The 23,002-nt window shown below is 43.9% G+C and overlaps 1 protein-coding gene across 4 annotated transcripts in view; it reads right to left on the reverse strand.

Annotated features, from left to right (window-relative positions):
- The window catches only part of LOC118509713 (homeobox protein orthopedia), a 39,513-nt gene that overhangs the window by 8,131 nt on the left and 8,380 nt on the right, over window positions 1-23,002 (reverse strand). For 2 of the 4 annotated variants that reach the window (XM_036050798.1, XM_036050801.1), the window contains exons 2-3: window positions 20,975-21,237; window positions 20,697-20,858 (exon numbers count right to left, since the gene is read on the reverse strand). In XM_036050798.1, coding sequence (XP_035906691.1) covers window positions 20,697-20,858; window positions 20,975-21,237 — 425 coding nt within the window. The remainder of the gene's footprint in view (window positions 1-20,696; window positions 20,859-20,974; window positions 21,238-23,002) is intronic. The other 2 variants (XM_036050799.1, XM_036050800.1) reach the window with 2 other exon arrangements.

Raw genomic sequence — 23,002 nt, forward strand, 5'->3', positions numbered from 1 at the left:
CTGTTGAACCCGCCACTGATCGCTGAGCATTTTTTAAATTCAAATTTAAGTGTCAAATTCGTGCAAGCTTCAGGTCAAGCTTCAGATGCGTCAAATATATTCGTTCAATTAGTTGTGTGTGAAACTTTTCATATACAAATCTTTGGCATTAGAAATTCACCTACATTGAAAGCATTGTCCATAGTCTAGTTGATGTACTTCTGGCTTACTAGACTAAATGATACCACGTAGTTGGTAAAGTTATTCCTCACCACGCAGGAATGGTCCGGATGGGATTTGAGCCCCCGTCCACGGCAGCACGGCAATTAAGACCGGCGCCTTAGTCGCATCTACCACCGATCCGCCACAGTTGATGAGTTGATAGTTAATGTACGCAAAAAGTGTATGCAGTTTTGTAATGTATGCAGTTTTGCTAACGTTTAAAACAGCTGTCGATGGTAGATGGCTAGTACGTTGGTTTATAAAAACTTTGAGATATTAGTCTGGCGACGGATGAAACAGGAACTGTATACACAATTTATAGTTACAGTACTTGTGGCAACTCGATGGTAGCGGTGATAGCGGCGCCGGTCTTTACTTGGCAGGACCGAGGCTTACATCCTATCTCAGCATTGACTATCCATCTATCCAAGATCTAGCAGTAGCAGGTCGTTAAGTCAAGAATAAGAATGAGAAGAAGTTACAGCACTTATAAACTCTTCCTAGGCATGGGCACTGTCCAAAAATTGATAAGACCCTCTTACAAGCGCACAAGAGGAAAATGCTTGGAAGATCTGTTGGTTGTCGTATTCTGATGGGCCGGGCATGTCATGCAAAAGGAACCGGACGACCCAGCCCGTAAAGTCTATTCAGGCCTGTCCACATGTAGAGAGCGGGCTTGCTGGATCCAAATTTAGATGGTTGTGGTGTTGATGCGGCCGTCAGAAAGCCATGGTTATTTAATTGGCAAACAAGGGCACTAGACATGCTAATGGATAAGGACATTTTTGATAATAAACACCTTTAAATAAAGCATCGAAAGCGGCCCACCAGAAAGGGTTCCAATTAAAGTAATCTATGAATTGATCAACCTCTAACAGTCTTGTACTATATAATTATACTATTTCAATGACCAGTCTTTCATTCGGTTTTCTTAATTCCCCTGTATTGATTCAAGATTCTACAGCGACCGCCTTGTGACTGGTAACTCCCACTGGAAAATGATGCAAAGAAGTGGGAGGCTTCATCCATCGCCGAACGTTTCCCCGCCGATAGTATATCCCAAATCAAAACCGCTGCGCGGGCCCTCCTCTTGGCACCATCTCACCCTTCGAAGGGTAATTTATGTCTCACTCAGCACGCCAAATGCGATAATAATGTTGTCAAACGGAAAATCATTTCTCACTCGCTGCCCGCTTACCGACAAATATCGCCGGTACGGTTGCGTGCGGCATGGGTGCTTGCAGCATCCGTTTGGACGATGGAAATACATACAGACACACACGGCACAGGGAGTGTGTGTGTTTGGTCCCATTTCGGCCATCAACGGGCCAGGGGACCATCCTTTCCATTTATCTCAGACACTCTTTTGATGATGGTGATGGTGGTGGAGTCCGAATGATTAATTACCCGTCTCATTACTCCCGGCTTTTGATACACATTACGGCACACCGGGTTGAATCCGGCTCATGCAATGACGTAGAGGTCTTTGGATGATATGGTTGCATCCGGTGGGCGAGAAATTGGTTTAGACATTCTTTGCTTGAATAGTTCGTGTATGTAGAATCTGATATTCGATTTTTCTGTTGAAAATTTAATATTCAGTTGCTTATCAGTCGGGACACAATTACTTTCAGTGGAAAATTTTTAAGTGCAACAATCCGTCCGTCCTTTTTCGCAAGTACTTCAGAAATCAATGCTTTCTTCTAGCATTGACGTTAGTCTCCTTCATTTGTGGCATGTACACCGTGCCACAGGACATGTAGAATGGTAGACTGTTTTATTCACCTCCAGTACCGTCACCGTACACTACCAACCCCCGGAACCCATTAGGACCGGCAGTGGTGGAAGTGATAAAATATTGGTCCTCCATTTCTAGGACTTTACTGCTCTACGCTCCGCTTTTTCCCGACTGTTGATATTTACGTACGTACGGACGGGGGTTGGGATTTGTTGCTTTTTCCGAAAAAAATGCCAGACCATGAAGAGCGTTCCCAAATTCCCAATGGGCGGTTCCCGGTGAGGTTACACGTAAAACTACTTTGGCTCCGACTGAAATATAAATGATGGAAATAAAAATCTATCTTTTGGAAAAAACCACCAACCAGCCAACCGTCGCTTAAATCCGGTCGCTCCGCCGTTGCTTGCGTTCGGTCGCAGTTCGGCATGCTTTCGAACAGGTTATGTCCTTGCCGAGGCGTCGGTAACAACTGCTGTGACTGGTAATCCCGGTGATTGTTGAATGTTGCACTCTACAATCGGAATAGTAATGGTCGTGCCTAGGGGGATGGAAAGATGAATTTGATGGCACCGACGACCGTTGGACGCGCGACATTAGCCCGCAAAACTTCAACCGACCGATCCGTCTGCGAAAAGTGACGGATGATAGTGATGGAATAGGGTTTAAAAATGTATGTACAAAAAGGAAGATCCGCTAGTTCGCTTAGGATCGGTAACAAAATTGTCTGCCAAGAAACGGTTCTTCAGCTTGGCGGTTGGTGGGTTTTCCCGGACGATGAGGGACATCCCGTGAACAGGCCGAAAACATTCCCCAGAGACGTGAGGTGAAGTTGCGAGACAAAAACATTCTTTCTGCATTATGCCTTCGGTGACAATGGCGGCACCTGTTTGGTGATGGTTAAGTTTATGCTTTTCTTTGGCTTTAATTTTTCACAAAGAACTGATCCGATCAAACTAGAATGTTTGATGAAAAAAGAGATTTCTCGCATTTATAACAATCCCTAGCACGTTACGTGAAAACGTGTTCATGGAAAGCTGGTTTTTCGTAAAACAAAAATTCCATCTCTTTGTTTACCAATCTACCGACGGCATTTGCGGAGCATCCTTAAACGTTAAAGTTTGACCCGTCTGGCTCGGGCTCGGCTGGACCTGTTTTGGACCGGTCCGTGCAAAAGCATTACCGATCCAAATGCTCGCTCGCCCAGCGACGTGGAATATGGATGAGTAAATAAAGCTGAAACTAATAAATATTTTGGCAGGTTGGTGTGAAATTGTGTACTAATGACGCTACCATGTCGTGAAGTTGCTGCTGCTGCTGTTGGTGCTTCTGATGACCTGCTTTGTTTGGTGTTCGGGGGTTTCTTTGAGTTTGTAGCCTTTTTTCTGAGTGAGTGTGTTTTTTTTTCTTCTCTTGCTCCCTCTCTTTGAAGCCGTGTGGTGTTGAATTTCTTGTGCGCAACATCTAGGCAGTGGCATTGAGAAGGTTTGAGACGGCTGAAGGCTGAAGTTGCCCAATGTTCGGAAGCTAAGGATTTTATGTGCTAGAACATTGCCGCTCGTTACGAAAGTGAAGTTTTAGAATAATATTCAATAAAGTGAATGGATTTTTTGACTGGCAAAATAGGTCTATGATTGCGAAGGGATGAATAAAAATGTCAATGGAAAAGGCTTTAACTAGTTTGCTAGCTGATCTGATATTTATACTGATGAGCAGGTCGTATTTATCTTCTAGGGCACTATTAGATCCTGGATTTAATTTAATCCGTCGCTGGATAGACAGTGTGGGGTATGACGGTGAGACGGTTCGAACGAGATTTAATACCAGGTCCTGCCATGTAAGACACTACAGTCTCGTTCACTCGATTGCCTCAAGTCTCTTTTAACGATCAAATTCAGTGATGGACAATATAATAAGACCACTTTTATATCCGATTTTCACTTCACTGGTTTCGATACTGGGGTGTCCAATGGCCGAGGCAAAACCGACGCCGGCCGTCACACGGCAGGGCCGAGGTTTAAATCCCATCCAGACCGCCTCCTCGTGCGTAGGGCTGACTACTTTGCTACGGGTACAATCAAGTCACAAAAAGCCAAGGCCGGGCAATTATGAACTTAAATTACGTTAAGATTGATAATGTTTTACATAATAATTTTGATTCATATTACAACACATCTTGTGCATAATTTTTAAGTAATTTATAACTTGAATGCCTTGACTAAAATATAAAGCTACTTATAATAAGTCTTCAGCAAGATTACATTGATTTTTAATTAAAGGTAATCGCGAACAAAAATAAAACCTCAAAACATTCCCAAAAAAAAAAACATATAAAAATATCCCCAAAAAAGGCTGCCCGCGTGAAATAAATTAGTGCTAATTAATGGTGCACGAGCGATTCCAATCCATTTCCAACACAAAATGGTACGAGCTATTGATTTTGCTTAAAGCCTGTCCTAGCCACATAAAATTCGGCTTTTAATTGATTTCCTAAGCAAACTTTGCTAAAGCAGCAACAGCAGCAGATGCTGAAGCTGCTGAAGCTTCTTGTCCAAGAAGTAAGCAAAAGTTTTTAGTTTCGTATTTTAAATCGCACGACGCAATGCCAACGCCAGATGATACGAAAATCTTCCTTCTTTTAGAGATAACGCTAACAAAAACTTCTGCCAAAAACTTCTTGTTCGAGAAAAAATGCTTTTCGACAAGAAATCTCAAAATGGTGCTACCCGTCAGCTGAAGCAAGAACTCGAATGGGCCCGCGCATGCTTCTGAAAAATTCATTCTACGTCCCTACGTGAGCTCCCCTCTTGTGTGGAATGTCCAAAATGGCGAAAGCGGGAAAAGTTCTACCTCCAACCCAGCTGTGATTTTCCGCACGCGCGCTCTTTCGGGCTTATCTTATCGCTTCTCCGCCTGAAACAAAAAGCAGGGCCGTGAGAATGTGTTGGTGGTATCGGACGCCCCGGGGCCACTAACACAGCTCTAGAAGCTGCCTTTGGTGTAGCTACAATTTTCCAGCCATCGCTCACTTTGGGGCTGAAGTTTTGAAGCGTTTCCATGGCGACGGTTTTGACCATCGGAAGGATAAAGCTGGGTAGCGTTCGTCCGAAGCTCTTAAGGAAGGCCATACACTACCGAAGGACAATTTTGCCGAGGAGATTTTCAGCCGAAGGACACTTGAAATGACTTGCGAAATACCCGATCCCGTTTCGCAAAGGATTCAACGCTTTGGTGTGTCGCTATGGGAGAGAGCAAGAGGTCCAGATAATTTTTTTCCTTTGGAAATTTAGTAGGAATTGTTTGAAATTTTTGGAATTTCATCTTTGCCCTTTATCTCCGCAAATTTCACTATCTTTTTCCAATATGTTGAGTGATAAAAAGGCTCTCTAGGTTTTGGTTTTGTGCCCTTATAAGATCAAATCGTGTTAGCTATACAACTAAACTGTTCAAAAACATCCCACGGATGCTCTCAGTAAAGTGAGAATTTGGCTCCTTGTATGCTCCCTTTATTTGTCCCTTTTTTGTGTTGGTTCGTTGATACCAATTTCTATAGCCGTACCTATATTTTTGGCGTAAGTCGGAAACTGCCAAATTTTTTACGAATAATATTTTTAGTATCCTCAATGTACATTTTTACCAAAAAATCCCCTTTTCACGACAAAATATCGATCATGATTTTCAAAATTTAGCCCTCAAAACCTTCTCAAATCGGTGAAACTATACTTCCGAGATCGATGGAAGTCGTATAATGCATTTTGCTATCATATTTAGGATGTTTTCCACAAAGTTTCAATGTACAAATACTAAGCAATTTGGCCTGGCTAAAATCCAAATTTTAGTTAAATAAATGTTGCCCTCATTCATATAGGTCTTTTAATAAGAACGATTCGTGCAGCTAAATTTATTCTCGCCTCAAACGCCTTTAATTCAAATGAAAGACCCCAATTTGACCCAAGATTCGATATTTCCCAAACAATATCTGCTCCAAAGTAAACATTCATTAAATGGGTTTTTATGTGTATACAGTATCCTACTCAGGATCTCTCTTTTAGCCTGCTAAAACACTTTAAGTACCATGAGAGAGCTTATTTTCATCATAGAAGATCACTGCAATAGAAGCAGTTAATCAGTAAATTCACGTTCAACAGCTGATGAGTTCTTTTTTTATTTATGAGGAACGGCCTGGCCGTATTGCTAGCTGATGAGTTCTCATAGGACTACAAATGTCCTACAACGCTGGCATATTTCGGATCGATTACTTAAAATGTTTAGAAATGTGAATCAAAGCCAAACTGCTCGAAAGTTTGCAATGTTGGGCCCTATCATGTACGTAGTTGCAGGGCAAACCTACCGATAAATTACTTCTTCTCTCTTGGTACACTACAACTTCGACAGGTCTCAGCCTGGCAATTCTTGCTTTCTGTTACTTTAATTTACCCATAGCAAAGTAGTCAGTCTTACGTACGGGGAGGCATTCTAGTTGAGATTTGCACTCCGGTCTTGCCGTGTGACTGTTTCAAAACAGAAGGATTAACGTAACTTGTCCCACAAATAAAATAAAAGTCACAAGTTCAGTTCGATGGACCGTGCACATCAAAATGCTTTAAAGTAAATAAATAAAAAAGAAAACAGCTCATGTTTGACGGTTTCGGGTGCCATTGTTAGAGTGGCCATGTTACGAGTCGTGCTGTTTGGACTTCTGTTTTGTACTATGGCTACAACCGCACAAAACACAGTCGCTCGGTAAAGATCAAACGCGCCTTTGAGTTGTTTGCTAATGGTGGCGTTAAACATGCGGCGAGGAATGGATTGTTGAAGCAAAAACAAGGGGAAAAACGAGCGGCGTTTTGAAGCAACGAAAAATTTTATATTCAATAATTTGCAGCAATTTTTTTATCATTAAAATGTTGAATTGAAATCAGATAAAAACAATGATGATGAATGAATATTCATAAATAAAGGCACAAACAACATCGAACAAAATCTTTATTTGCATAAAACCATGAAATCTTCTCCCTCGCGGAATGGAGCTTTTTAATGGATTTTAAAATGAACGCGACTGTATCGCTCGGTACGTTGCTGATTGAAGCCTCGAATCGATCCATCGATGGTGAAAAACGTATCTAAGAAACGGACGCACTTGAGTCGCTTTTGATGGAGGCGCTTGGTAATTGACGATAATTGATTGATTGGTTTTCCGATTTTCCAAAGTTTAGAAAATGGCAGACCGGAACGGGAAATCCCGGTTTCTGTGAACGGTGAAGTGGATCTGCCACGAGAGCGCGCGTGGCTTTTATGATGGTTGTGACATGGTTTCGCAAAAAGGGGAACGCATCTTCTGTGAAATTCCATCACCGACAATCACTCATTCGTATGACATCGATCCAGCCTGAAAGCCTTTCACTGTTTCCGCCACTCGTGCGGGGCTGGAAAATGGTCCGGTTAAAGCGTGCGCATGTGATTGTTCGATCAAAAGTATCGGTTTCATGCAAGACTTCCCCCATCTCTGTATGTCTCTCGGCTGTACCTTCGTGAGGACGATTGACAAACGTATCTTCAGCACACTATTCATTAGCCAGGAAACAAAGCGACCGGCTCAAAGGAAACAATGACGGTGTTAGAGCTGGGAAATCTTGCAAGAAAACTTCCACCTTCACTGCATTCCCCACACAAACCCTCCTCCATAGTCCGGAAAATGAAGGCTTTTCTCAAGAAGTCAACACCTTGGAATAATGGAAGGTAGGCAGCCCGCTAGCATGGCAGCTTAGCAAAGGCAAGGTGGTTGCTGTCCTAACACACACGCGCCTTAGGAACCGTCTTTGGTTCCTTGGGCTCTGTCATGGTTTGTCTTGAGACTGTTGGGCCGGTGTTGTGCCGTGCGAAAATCCCCGTGCGTCAAAAGCATCGCCGTGCGCTCGAACGTAAAGCATTCTCGGTGAATGTATTTATTATCAATTTTCCTGAAAGTTTCATGCCACTAATCCTCGCATGAATTAAACCAGATTAAAAGCTTGCCACCGTTTCCCCGGACGACGCAGGTGTGCGTGCTGTACCGTGCTGACGGTTGTTCCCGCAAACCACCACGCTTTGCGATGACTGGGAAACCGTGAATGAAACGGTTGAACACGAACGACGTGCTGGCTGGCTGGCTGGCTGGCTGACTGTTTTCCGGCCAACCGGCGGCCAAGATGGCGGCGCAAGTGAAACTTCTTGCTGATGATGATTGTCTTCGGTGTGCGTAACGGTGTGCAAAACGATGGAGAAGATTAGAGTACTGTAGAATAGGGGTACTTTCTTGGTGGTGGTGGAGGAAAGCCGGGGAGAAGGTTGAAAACAATTGACTGTTGGTTTTAATTTACGTGAGCTGTTTGCATAAACGGTAGACCATGGACACGGTGAGCGATATGCAAAATGGGGAAAACGTTTTGGTTGATTTCTCCAAAGGATTTTTGCCGAATGACTGCATTTTAATGAAGTGCATTTAGTGATTGGAATGGGTGTTGATGGGCTCATTGATAGATCTCCTTAGTGGGTTCTGGTTCTTTTGTAGCTTTCTGTCTTAGGAGAGTTTACTGGCAAAGAAGAGTGTCTTGAGATACTTGTGTTTTTGAATACGAGACTCTACTCCGGTCTCAACAGTTCTTAGCACTCATTTGATATTAGCTTTGCTTGGTTAGCGTATGCGACCATACAAAAATGCCTAGGTGATTAAGGTGTGGAGGTCTGGAAGGTCACAAAGTCTTCAAAGGTATGAACGATAACCAAATAAAATGATGACCCTCCCCGTAGATGTGCGGAGTTTCTAGGACCAAAAGCTCCTACAGGAGCTTGTTCTTATAATGCTAGGCGTTGACTTTCAAGTATAAATCGATCATATTCTTTAGGAGCTCCCACGGCTGGATACAGCCTCAGGTTATCATCTCAGAACGTGGCATGATGGTCAACGTCGGCGCCAGCAGTCGATCACTTTGGAATTTTCGCATCATAAAACACTAACATTTGGCTTGGATGCCGCAACAAATATTAGTTTAAATCGGCCCAGGCTTAGTCTACTAACGATGAGACAAATGGGTCTGGGGTCAAAAGTTAGCACCGAAAACAAAATTGATGTTGAGCTAGGCGCAAGAGTGCTGGCTGTCAACCGGTCATACTACTGCCGGAGGAATCTTCTCCACGCTAAATACCTGTCACGACGGACGAAGCTGAGACTGTACAGAACATTTACAGTCTCCGTACTCACATTCGCCTCTGAGACATGGACTCTGTCCAATGGCCGCTATAATGATGAGCTCTTTGAGCTGTGCGGTAAGTTCACCATCGTGCAGCGCATTAGACTCGCCAGGCACCGTTGGGCTGGTCACGTCATGAGAATGACACCGGACGACCCATCCCGTAAAGTCCTTTTAGGTGTGTCCACACGGACTGAGGAGGCGAGGTAGGTCCAAATTGAGATAGAGTGATGGCGTTGAGACGTCCGCCAGAACGGCCGGGATAACGGATTGGCAGACGACGGCGCTAAACCGTGAGTGGTATCGAGGATTGTTGTAGCAGGCCAAGATCGCAAAGCGGTTGAAGCGCCTGATAAGTAAGTAAGTAAGAAGATTATTTGTGAGTTCGGGTCCTTTCAGAGCTCGGCGTTAAACCCTGAGTATAGCTATATCAGGATATCATGATATAATCGTTTTTTAGGACTCAATGGTCAAGTTTTCTTTCCCAATGAACATGGAGTAGCTATCGATGCTGGTGAAAAATTCCTTTCCGTCGATCAGACCATCGACCATAAAAGAGACTCTAGATTGCTCTTTAAGGTATTAAGGAGGTGTATTGGTAAGGTGTTTTTTTAATTCATTACGAATGGCCTGGCCTTATTGCTTTCGCTAAGATTGCGCAAGAGCTATTCTCACGACAGCAATAGCTAAGTTTCCTGCTAACTGGTGTAAGCCAGGTGTAATGCTGCCCAGAGAGTGTTATCAGTTGTTTGTTTAATTAGAATAAAAATTTCATTTGATTTTCTTATAGAATTTTTCATAGGTTATTAGTTTGCTTATTGGAACGGCGCAGTGATATAGAAGTAGCCCCGTCATTTGCTAGAGATTGATGTCAAACATCAAGGTGTTGAATACTGTTAAGAAAATATTCTGTGAGCTGTGAGTCGTCTCCATAGTTTATGGCCACTAATGATGGTAAGAACCTCTCGAGGCTGTACTGCTAAAGGAGGAGATGAAACATAATTCATTCCACCACGTTCCAGTCCAGAGAGTCCAGATTTGAACGAAGTTTGTACATCTTCTCTAACTCTAGCATCTGCCTATTTTAATAACGTTCAAGCTATTGCATATAATAAGAAAGCATAGCTGAAAATAAGGTTTAATGTGAAGTTAAGTACAACTGCATGCCACGCACTTTACTTATAATACTCTGTCAATATAATAGCTTCAGTAGAGTCCACCATATTCCAATGCATTACACCTTGATCGAAATTTATCTCTTCCGTACAACGGCCGGGACCACCATCGCTATGCACGAAATCGATTGCCAGTGAGCGAGTGAGCGTGGCGTACGTGCGACAACTTGATTCGGTTCGTTATCGGGTAAACCCGCCCGAATGTTTTCAATTTGCATGTTATTAATAAATAAACAATAAATCGTACGCCTCAATAATACTTTTATTACGCTTTCATTACCTTACACTTCGGGCAGGGATTTTCGGCGGTGGTGATGGCCACACAACACATTTCCCACTGCGATGCGACTTCAGCCAGCAGCATTAGGGAATCTGTCGATCCCAAACAAAACCCTCATCAACGCGCTTCTCTCGTCGTTTGGGTTGTGTGTGCCGAGCCAGCGGGTTGGCTCAGCGGGAAAACCGTTCAATGCCCTGTCACTGCAGGAGCAGACACATTAGCTGGGCTAAAAAGGGCCAACCGTAGGGGATGGACACACGGCGAAGATAATGCCTGTGGGGGGGTTTGTAGGGGGAGGCATGGGACCGATTTTCGGGAAATCTGGCTGAATTTGTAGCCTGTTTATTTTTGGGCTCGTGTACAAATATCCTGACTAGTAAATAATGAACTAGAGTCACTGTTTTGCACAGTTGAGGCCACTGTGGTAAAAATAAAATGTAATGTGGATCTATTTTTGGAAGTTTTAGATACGAACAGGGTAATGGCTTAAGATGAAATATCATATAATTTTTAGCAAATCAATATTTTTAGTAAAGACAGTTACGGAAAGGATATCTTCTATGAGACATCTGGTCGAGCTCGAATTTAACTTCGAGAATTCTACATTTTTGTCTGTAATTTCTTAATATTGGCTGATTTTCCATGTTAACCACCAACTTTAAATAATTCACCCATTGTTCCTGCTTTAGCAATCAACCGACACCCAACAACCGGCAATGACTTGCGCGACACAGACAGACAACAGTAAAGCCAACCCTGCCCAAGCCCCGCGGTGTCCTATATATGGTTGAACGCAAGGGGTCGTACGGCCGGAATAAATCTTTTCCTTCGTGCTAAATCTATTCGGGATTAATAGCACATTACTAGCCGCACTATTTATCATGTTGGGAAAATCTTTGCCACTTGCTCTCGTCTACCAACACCACCACATCGGCTGGCTGGCTGGGAACAGACGTGCCATCTCCTTTGGGAGGAAAGCCTTTCCCTGTGCGTTACACTTGTGCCGGGTGGTGAGGAAAAATAAAAGACACACAATGAGGCGAGACTAACGGTGGCGCACGAAGGAAAGTGAAAGTAATACAGTGGCGATGTAAATAGGATGACTTTTTGATTCGATTCCTGGCACCGGTGATCCCCAGGCATCGTCACCCTCTGCCCATCTGGTCGTCATCAGTTTCACGGCTAATTTCCGCTCGCTCAACCGACATGCCGACCCAGAGCGAAAGGACGAAAGGAAGTTTGTAAGGGGACGAAAGACGACCCGGGGCCGTGGATCGGTCGGCGGAGCGAGATTTAGAGTTGTTTTCCTTGTTTCACCGCATTCACCGGTGTCAGTGCGAGTGCGGGTTGCTATTATTTATTAAAATCGTTACACCATTTCCGAATTTGCTTCCTTTGCTCCGATGTGTTTTTCCGATTATTCGAAGGGTTCGCTCCGCCAGGTTTAGGTTTGGGAGTGAGTGAACCAGTATCGATTGTTGTAGCAAGGACACGGGAGTGTCACAGGTTGTTTAAAAATCATCCACATATCAAAGCAATGTTTTTAAAATGAAAGTGTGTGAAGAAAACAAACACTGTGGTTCTGTTTTTAGATGGGAAAGCAATAAAATTACCTTGTCACCAATAGTTGCCTCAGACAGAGAACCCTTTCGAGGAATTCAGAAAACACAAACAGGCAACGCTACGGCAGCGAGAATTCATCCTACGCACAGCGGGCACAAAATAACAGGTGGACAACTTGTCAGTTGCATGCTAGTTGTTGCGAGCCCGAGAACAAATCTATTTTGTGTTTATTTGCTGTTTTTATTAAATTTCGCCACGTGTCCTGTATTATCGAGGTGGTTTCGCACGGTGCCACACGCACACACCTATCCACGCGCCGAGAACGTCTTTTATGGCGCGTGCAGCAAGCCCGAGGGTTAGCGATGAACAGGGGCGATTGATATTATGTTGTAAGGACCAGCTTAACCTTCTTCGGATGGGTTGTGCTGGATTGATGATGGTGAAAAATTCACCTCAAGTTGAACGGAAATATGTAATAACACCTGTTCTGTTTGAAGTTTATCATAAAACTAGGATTTTTTGGTAGATAACGTCGACATAAGCCGATACACGGATGCGTTGGCTTGGGTACTTCAATAAATAAGATGTGCTTTTTAATTAGAGCAGATGAAATCACGTGTCAGGACTATTTCGATGGAGAGAATTAGTTTGTTTGAAAGGATGAGTGTTCCTTCATGTTTTTTTATGCTTTGTAGCACAGTTCAAACCTATTGCGTCCCGTTCCGTTATCATTATGAATTAAATGGGAACATTTATCATCAATCGATTTGGCCAACATCACATGCCACGTGAATGTGAATAAAAAATTCTCAGGCCCCTTGGCTACCACCAAGGGCCTCCGCCAGGGAGATGGGCTTGCCTGTCTTCTTTTCAATCTGAGGCTAGCCATCCGTGATCCGAATCACGGTTTCCAGAGAGAGAGAGCCATCCGTGATTCGGAGGTGGAAACCAGGACCATCTTCTATAAATCAATCTAGATCTAGATGGGTTTGAGGCTCTCCTTTGTAACAGATGCTTACTAAAAATCGAGCGACCGGCACTATACCTTGGGTTGGAGATTAACGAGGTGAAAATCAAAATTATGGTGGCATTAACGCAATGGTGATGTACATATGGGGTACTGTACTTGTGAAGTCGTCGAAAACTTCACGGACGAAACTGGGAGTGTAGAAAACATTCATATGCCTCTGAGACATGGACTCTGTCTAAAAATGACAAAACCCTCTTGGCCGCTGCTCTGTAGGATTCTTGGCCACGTATGTGTGGAAGGACAAAGGAGGAGCTCTACGAGTGGTTCAATGGTCTCACCATCGTGCAGCAAATTAGACTCACCAGGCTCTGGTGGGCTTGTCACGCCATGAGAATGACACCGGACGACCCAGCCCGTAAAGTCCTTTAAGGCCGTCCACTCGGACAGAGAAGGCGTGGTAGTCCAAGACTGAGATGGAGTGATGGCGTTGATGCGTCTGCCCAAAACGGCTAGGATAGTGAATTGGCAGACGACGGCGCTAAACCGTGATCGGTATCGTGGATTGTTCGATATCGAGCGAGGTTGGAGCGCCCGATCAAGGTCTTAATGGAAAGTAACTCGTCGGATCGCAGATAATATTCCAACAACGTAAACGTTTTCTTGTTTCAAGAGCATTAAGAGTTCAAGGTAAGGCCTCAATGTCGCCATGATACCAGTGAGTATCATACCCAAACAGTAACTGAGCACGCCTGTTCAAATCATCCAAAAGATGAGCTTCGAGAGTCCTCCTAGCATCTGGGCTTATTGCTGAAAAGAGTCAAAAGGGTCCGATGGAACCCAGAGAGATATGGTTAACATAAATCTCTCTACCAAAGGTAAAGTCTCAATGACTCCAAGAAGCAAGAGCAAGAGAAATCTCATCCAGGCATCTAATGATCATTTAGACGATCACCACACTGTAAAGGTTGTAAGATATAAGTGCACATCTGACAATTTAAACTACAAAGCTCAAAATTAAATTGAACATATTGCTTGTATCATGGAATGACTTACGACACTGGGCGAGTCCCTCAACGTCCAAATGTTCTTTTAGAGTTCATCTTATGTCCATATACTTCCAATAATCTCCCGTTAAAATACACTTCAACTTCACCTTCAATTGAAATGGTTTTATCCAACAACTCATGCCTCGCTACCGAAACAGCGGCTCAAGGGTGGTATTCACCTGATATATTTTGCGTGAAGCCCGCAAACAAAACCAAAAACACGCGGGGCGAGAACATAACGACACTTCGGAACCAGACAGGCCGGCTGGCTGACCACCATCGGCCAAACCACACATACGCACACACCAAACCGGTCACTGCAATCGGGTGAAACTGGAAATATACGTACGAAACAGACCTGTGAGCCCTTCACCAGCAACGTGGTCCTTTTCTGCCGCTCAACACGGGAATCGCTCGAGATCGAATATCATATCGACCACATCGGAATCGCGGTGGCTCCGGTGGCGATCCGATTACAGACCGACCGATTCTTCGACCGGCTGACGAATTCCTCCAGTCGAATCGGTATGATTTGACTGGTCGGTCAATTCGGAGTCAAGGAGCCCCTTTGTTTGTTGTGGGTTGTGTGTGTGTGCTTTTGTTTCTTCTCATCGTCACTTTACAGTGCCACCGTCACCTCTGCTAAGAAGTGTGGCTGACCTGGCTGACTGCAGACGGGTTTGTACTTGGGAATGACGGCAGTGCGGTTTGAATTTTGGAATCGGTTGATTAACCACCGTACAATGACCTCGTAAGGAGACGGACTTGGTGTATGAAACATGTTTTTTTCCCCGGGCACAGTGGTTTGTTTTGTTTTTTCGGTATTCTCAGCCAGAACCGACACTTTAGTAAGGGAATAATTCAACAAATATTCGGTAAATAGTTTTCACTGATAAAATAATTAAAGCTGCTACGAAAACCCGTCGTAACGCTGTAAAGTCGGGCAAAATGTAAAGCATCTTTAATCTGCGCGCTACATCCGCAATCCGAACGGCACAGGCCGCATGGTTTACACTGGGCGAAATTTATTTATGCACAGGGATTTCGAGTGAACCGGTCTACCCTGCTCACTGGTGGTAGCCCCGGGCAGCCCGAGGATTAAGTGCAGGAATTATTTCCGCATATAAATTGACATTGCGGGGATTTGGGGAACAACAAACTAATGCCACACACATTCACCACGTTCCACTAGCTACCACGTGCGCTAGCATGTGCTCGCTGCCACCGGCACCGGCCAGGAGGCTGGTTTTGCTGATGGAGTTCAACAAAACACGAGAGCGAGAGAAAGAGAGAGAGAGAGAAAAAAAACCTCCACAGGCTTGGAACTGGTCGGTTTGAATGATAAGGACCGGGCATTGGCAGAAGCTTCAGCGTAGAAGAATCCGTGCAGGCACTGCACCATCGTGGGGAACGTCCTAGCAATCTAACGTCAGGACGTCAGGACGTGTAGCAAGGAAAACCAGGAAATCTGGTGAGAGCAAGGAAAACTCAAAAACCCAACAGTTGCCATCGTGCGGGCTTGTAAAATTCCGGCTTTTTGCCGAGAGTTTACTATCATTTCTCACGATTTACCCGGTCGGCTTTTGCTGCTTGTGTTGACCCCCGTCGGAGATCAACGACGGTTCCATTATTTGCATGCGGCCTCTGGGCGCCCTGGGGAGGCTTTCGGTGGGCCATAAATCGCTCCCAAGATCCCCGCTGTTTGCATATTCTTGGGTTTTTTTTGGGTTTGGTAGATGTGAGTTTGCGTACACGTTTGTTTGTTTTTCTGCTTGAGGTACTATGAAATAGTGGTAAGAGTAAAAAACCAAAGTAGTAAATTAGTGGACAACATGGAAAAGAATGTTGTTGAAGACGAGAACAAGTAATTATGTTCCCAACAATTTCAATAGGTTTCATTTACGATTATATGCTTGAGATTTTTTGAGGCTTGAGCCACTGTCAGCTTAACATTTTGCTTTATTTATGGTTTTTGTTGGACGATGTGGTTTGAGATTATCCTGACGTTTCCACAAAAGTTTCCAAAACACGTAAAAAACTTGTTGATCTCTTACGACGTATTTATTTCGTCCCAAGTAGTCCCAGTGACGACGATTAGCCGAACCCACAATCAATACTCCATATGAACCGAAATATGATACCAGCATTGAGGAACCAGATTGACTAGCTGGAATTAAGCCGATGAGTGTACGGGTCAAAGAGAGGGACTAAACTCGTTGTTTTAAATACAACTGAGGTGTCTGAATCAATTTTTCTGAACTCCTGGTGAACGCTCCTTTTAAATCTTTGTACTTTTGACTCAATTCTCAACGCATATTTGATCACAACACTAACGTGTGAATGTCTAGAGTTAAAGGCAATTTAGTTGTAAAATTATAGCATGCAGTAGGTTTCTGCGTAAGAACCATTCTTCGTTTTAGGATCGAAAGCACTTTGAAGGTTTGAAGTCGTTCGCACTATCTTGGTAAGCGATCGTAGTATGAAGGCTTTCTTCTTTCTACTTGACCATAGAAGTGTTGACCTAACATTTCTGGCTTTCCTTGACTTGATTCTACCTTCGGCAGAAAAGAGAACTAGATTACGATGCGATAACCGTCTCTGCCGTATGTGCCACTACTATCTCGGTGATAAGACTGGAGGTGGTCTCAGGAGGTCAAGTATCTCGCTTGGTCAAACATGATCAGATCCTTTTCAGATTCGCTCGTTGTACGCAGGAGGGACGATCAATCACAGGTAAAATCAAGTCAATGAAAGTCAAAAACTATTGTTTCTTGAATTGCGAAATATTGGGAATAAAATGTAGTGAATGTTTGGTTGATACTTATTGTTCTCAATTTATAATAAGTAATTTTGCATTCAAAGTAATAAGCGAAGTAAGTGGTTCATTTATTTGTGGTATGTGTCGGAATAACTTCAAAGGTCCGCTGTCGCGTAGAAGCTGTTTTTACGTACGAATGTCTGCACAGAACACACACACACACCCAACGGTGTTATTTAGCACAGGTCCTACGCTCGCCACATTAAGCGCCACATCACCCGCAAGTGTCCAAATTTATTGATCATTACAGCCCAGTTTGATCACATCGCGTAATAACACTACAATGTAATTGGCGAAAATGAGAGATCAAAGCGGTGTGGTGTGGTCGGGCGTTTCAGGTTCAGATTGCGACAAAAGGGGACACGCAAATCCTTTAATTGGTTTGCTCACAATTGAAAAATGTGAAAGTAATCCTAACCGAACAGCTTTCTTCTCCCTTTTTCGCAATTTTGTGCCGATGGCTCACCCTATTATTTTGTGGAGTGAGCTTGCTGCGAGCGAATTAATTCGCTGTCTGACCGATGGAAAAGTAGAGAAAAAAAAAAACAGAGGAATGAGTCTCATTGATTGCTTCATCGCTTTGGGACATTCGGTTGGCAGACGGGTCACATTCGGAGCAATCAACACATCAAACCAATAGCTCCTTTATGTCCAATGGAAGTGAAGAAATTCGATCGAACGGTGGTGGTTCGTTGGTTGCCGACAGAAGCTAGCCATTGGATTTGGCCGTAAGAGCTATAAACGCAAACCTCATAAACTCATAATGATATAATAAAAAGACGAATAAAATTCCTCCCCTTTCAATGCGCCAGATTGGCTAAACTCAATTGGAGAGATTTCTTGTGGAGAAAAAACATCTTGTTGGCATCCTGGCATCGAAAGCTTTTCTGTTTCGAAAACCAAACACACACGAGACTTTGTGCGTAAAGTGGCTCGATTCTTGTGGTAAAATAGCAGATGTGCTGGATTTCTTGTCACATGGTGGTTTTGTTGGTTAGTTAAAGGCTAACCAACCTTGGGCGTGTACCGGCAAAGTTTTGCTGAAAGGGCCCAATAGTGGTTTGACCCAAGTCGGGAACTATTTCGGCTTAGCAACAAACGTAACCGTAGCCGGGAGATTTTAATGGAAAAACAATGCTGCTTGCATCTTGCCTAGCCTCCGCTACATTACGCCTAACCGGGTTCGGAACAAGAGTCACACTGTTGAGGAAAATGAGGTGCGAACCAGTGCGTAGTGAGTATAGCCACAAAGCGAGTCCATTAGTACGAGGGGAGGCGTAAAGTTGTGGAATTTATGTTCATGCGGTTTTTCGGTTTCTGAGTCGGCTAGGAAGATAGGACCCGGCACGTTATTATTGGTGTGATTAGCTGAAACTTCTTCCATCAATCCTTCCATTTGCTGAAGCGCTCCCCGTTTCGGATCAGCAAGGGAAAATGGAGGACAAAACACTTGCGACGTCCAATGCTCAAACTTGCAATCAAATCGATACCCGGTCGTTTGCCGGGTCGATATGGAGTGAAGTGAATATAAAATCTACTTTTATGGCACACGTTTACTATGTGCGTACAGTCTCCGGTAAACGGAGACTTATGCTGGAATCGGTGTGGTTTCTTGTGGCAAGGCCCCAATCTGCATGATCCCGATCTAAGCCGCTGCAATAACCTTGAAAACACTTTATCGGTTGGTGTTGTTGGCGTAAAAGGCGCACGTGTTCGGATGGTTATTTGCCGGTGGATTTCCCATGCAGAGAGGATCAAAAAGTTTGCCTCCACTGGAATGGGGATAATGCTGGGGCAAATGCACACATATTCCACATTAAGTGTACAGAAAGGGAGTCTTGCATGGTCCGGGACGTGATCGGATTGTTTAAAGTTTTTTTCTCCTCCCTAAAGTTGAAGCTCAATGATTGATTTATGGAATGACAGGGGGATCTAAAGGTTTGCTTCGAGGATTAGCTGTGTGGCAAGGGACAAAGTTTGGTTTTAGGAAGAAAACACGATCAATATGAATATTTTGTATCAAAAACAACTGCCTGGCCGTTTTGTTCAATATTAAGATTTTATAAAGGCTAACTGAGAAGTAACTGAAACTAATGCTTAAATTAGGTTAAATTTAATAACGTTTTAATATGCTCATTTTATGTACAAGGAACTCTTCTTATGTCATTAGCCCACAAGGTATCTTTTCGATTAGACATTTTCCTCGGACGAGAACGTTACTGTCCTTTTCGACCAGTTCCAAATAGCTGTCCTCGTCAAGGAAAACTGCTGTGGTTTGAGGTCCAATCTTCTCTTGTCTTACCAATACCAAGTTGACAGTCTTCCGGACGACTGATGCATAAGAAGTCAAAGACGCTTTAAACCTTTTCCCAGACAATCAGTAGCATGACATGTTAAGAAAAACATGGACAGCTTTGTAGTGTTGCCTTTCTTTACTAATCGATAATGGTTTACCAACGAACGTTCGCCTCCCGGGAAGTGAGGTTTAAGCAAAATTTGAATCCAACTGACCAGCACGTTAGTTAACACGTGTCAACTTTATGGACGGACATGCATACGACAAGCGTAGCATTTCCTCAGACAATCATTAAGATTGTGATGCAGAGATCCAAATCGATCTCGGCTAGGAATTGAGGGCGAACAGGTCTCATGATTCATGTTTATGTAAATGGAAACTGGGCTAAATAATTACCTGCGCTCCCCGTACCTCATCTTCGTGTCTTGACTGGAAGATGTCAACAGACACCACAACACTAACCACGGCATGGAGACGGTACTGACCGGAAGAGTTGTTGCTTGCTTGGGAAAACGGATTAGCTAAGTGATTCATTTGGTCGATTTAATTGTTAATTAGTGAACCAAAGGCTGGACATTCCGGTGCGTTTTGCTGGACCGGGGCGGGAACGTAGCTAGTGCCATAGTTACATGTGTAAAACATTCGTCTGTCATCGGTATTTCGGCACGGGCAAGAGCGTGCGTTAGGAATCTGCAGGTATCTAGCAATTTATTGCATTCGCGAGCATCCGTCTAGCTATGCATAGTTATGCCCAGGTACAGAATGTGATCAGTAAGTGCGTAAGGTAAGACAGGAATTTTGGGAATAATGTCTTAAAGCCCTGCGGCTCATTTACTCTTAAAGCTCATAATAAAGCATTGCACTGGAAGTAACACTTGATGTTCGTTAACGGGGATTAAAGACATCCTAATGGGCTAGCAGCATACAAGACGAATACAATATTTAGGTATGTTAAACAGCAGCCTTGTAAACAGTAGTCCCTTAAAGTACCTTAAAAGAACGTGTCGCAGCGTGTGCTTTTGTTGCTTTAATTTAACCAAAACTCGTGCGCCCATCCACTCTGGAAGTGGCGCAATAGCGTTGCTCTCTGAGCTTTCTCCCATGCTTCCACTGTGCGCCTTGCACAGGAAAAGTGATTTATGTAAATAATCAGGTAAGGGTAAATAGGGTGTGAGAACTCGCCCTTGCCAACCCGGCCATGACTCGGAGCGTTCCGTGACACTCCATTAGGCAGAAGAAGCGTCTAGCGTTCTAGCGCGAGTCCCTCATGGGGAATCGTTCGTTCGAAATGTGTGGCCAGGGAGTGGCCCATACCGACCCGTACCTTAGCAGCGGGAAAGAAAGCGTACAATCTTCGCACCGCACCCAACAAACCCCACTCACCTGCACTCGTGACTCGGTCAGTCCGATCCGCATGGCAATCTCCTCCCGCATGAAGATGTCCGGATAGTGCGTCTTGGAGAAACAGCGCTCCAGCTCGTTCAGCTGGGCCGGGGTGAAGCGTGTTCGGTGCCGTTTCTGTTTTGCGCCATGTTTGTCAGCATTCTGGTGGAGAGTAAGCAAAGTCGTTCACCTTTTGGGGCAGCGGCTAGTGGGCCTCGGCAGCCCGACCATGGTAGCGTGTGGATGCATGGATTCCCCCCCCGTACGGCTACATTTACCTGATCCTGGTGTATGTTGTGCGGTTCGCACAGGGATCCCGCACCGGATCCGCCACCGCCTGTGCCGCCGCCGCCCGTGCCACCGCCCGAGCCACCGTTACCAGCGCCGCCACTGTTGACGTGCAACCGGTTGCCGTTGCTGTCGGCGGCGGTGGTGGCCGAGTTGGGTAGCTGGCCGAATCCGGTCGCACCGTGCAGGGACGTGAGGCCCGATTTTGGCAGATCGCATTCCTTCGGACCTGCGGACGGGTAGAAGTGATAAACTGTTAACCATTACTCGATTGCACTGATTCATTGTTAGACGAGACGTTCGACAACGACAGTGCAGAAAACATAGGATAAAAGAGATTCAGTTAAACAACATAGATTACACTCAAAATAAGAGCAAAAAGGAAAGTAAAAGGTAGATTGAGATTTTCACTGAACTAATGGAATTAGTACGATAAATATTGGCTTCATCAGTAAAGGGTTAAAGAAGCTACTCGAGTTCATATTTACTTGACTTGATTAAATGACTTAAGGTATAGGCCGAAGATATAAGTTCATGAAGGGATAAAACAATGAGCTTTCCTCTAGTTGCTTGCTTTACTTATTTACTAAACTTTATTATCTTCTTTGTTATAATTAATGGTTTTTCAATGTAGTAATAGACTTATTAATTTAAATTTAGTAAAAGCAGAAATTGGAGCAAGTCACTTTAAGCATTTTAAAGGCACTTTAAGCATTTCATTCTTTAAGTTACTTACACCTGTTAAAGCTGGATGTATTTTCTTTATTATACAATCTTTATTGCTTCATTCTTATGATGAGTTTTTTTGTGCTATCAGTCAGTCAGTGGGGTAAGACAGTCTTAACATATAGACCCAGATAAAATCAAACAAATTTCTGAAAGACAGGAACATTGGATAAGATGTTTCACTGCAGTACATATTAATGGTAAATATGGTTTTAAAAAATACACCTTCAGCTGTACTTTAAAACCAGTTTCGTAACGATAACAATTTAGCTCAGAACTGGTGGTATCAGTTGGTTTCTTGGGCTTCAAGTATTTGACGAGTGATATCGGTTAATCTTAGTGTTCCTTAGCGATTCGTGTCATTGAATTGAAAAGAGATGATATTCTGGGACTTCTAGTCGGATAAATCTGGACACGATTCCAAATCCAGGAGCGACGTACTAAGATTCTGTACAATAATGTTTAGGTTTTTGGAAGCTTCTTATTCTTTCTTGGCACTACAACCTAGGACTAGCGAGCTGAACTCTTATAAATAGCGGTATGGTACGGTATGGTATTTTTGCTGCAAACAGTATGCCTCAAAAGTTATTTCATTTTTAAACTAAAATTTAGACACCAATCGATGTCTTTTTTTTATCTCAGAATTTATATGACAGGAGATTTTGGAGATTAACAGGTCATTTGGTGAAGTATTAAAGGCAACTGTGAGATTTTTTTTATGAAATTTTGCAAAAGTTTTTTCTCTGAAGTAATGATTGAAAGCACCAATCAATTTCACATCTCTTTGTCGTGCGATACGTTTCCCATAGTGCATCGGTGTTTTGCGAAGGATTTCGACTCAGCAAACAACATGAGCTCACCGAAGTCATCCAGCAAGTGGTTGTGATCTTGTTTTCTGTTTGTCTTATTCTTCCTCCGCATCTCCGGTTCCCGGGCCAACAGCATCAGTCTGGCAAAATGCCAACTGTCATCATCTTTACGCCCGTTTACGTCGGGAGAGGGCCTATCGATGACGATCATGCAGCCAGGTAGCTCCCGGTAACCGGTGGAACAGTTTTTTAAACGAACTCATGTCACATCTCATCACACCCTGTGACAGTTGAACTGTGTTGCCTGGGTTGCCTGGGCATGGGATCAAATCTTTCGATCCATTCTGACAGTCTAGTGAGAGAGCCCCCACCCGTGCGCCTCCTCCTGTTCGGTTGTCCTTGCTTTCGGCTCGCTGCGCCAGGCAAGCGTTATGGTCCACTCCAAGCGACTCGTGGGGCTCTTTCGTGGAAGACACGTATCAG

The sequence above is a fragment of the Anopheles stephensi genome, chromosome 3 (genome assembly GCF_013141755.1).
Source record: "Anopheles stephensi strain Indian chromosome 3, UCI_ANSTEP_V1.0, whole genome shotgun sequence".
NCBI lineage: Eukaryota > Metazoa > Arthropoda > Insecta > Diptera > Culicidae > Anopheles > Anopheles stephensi.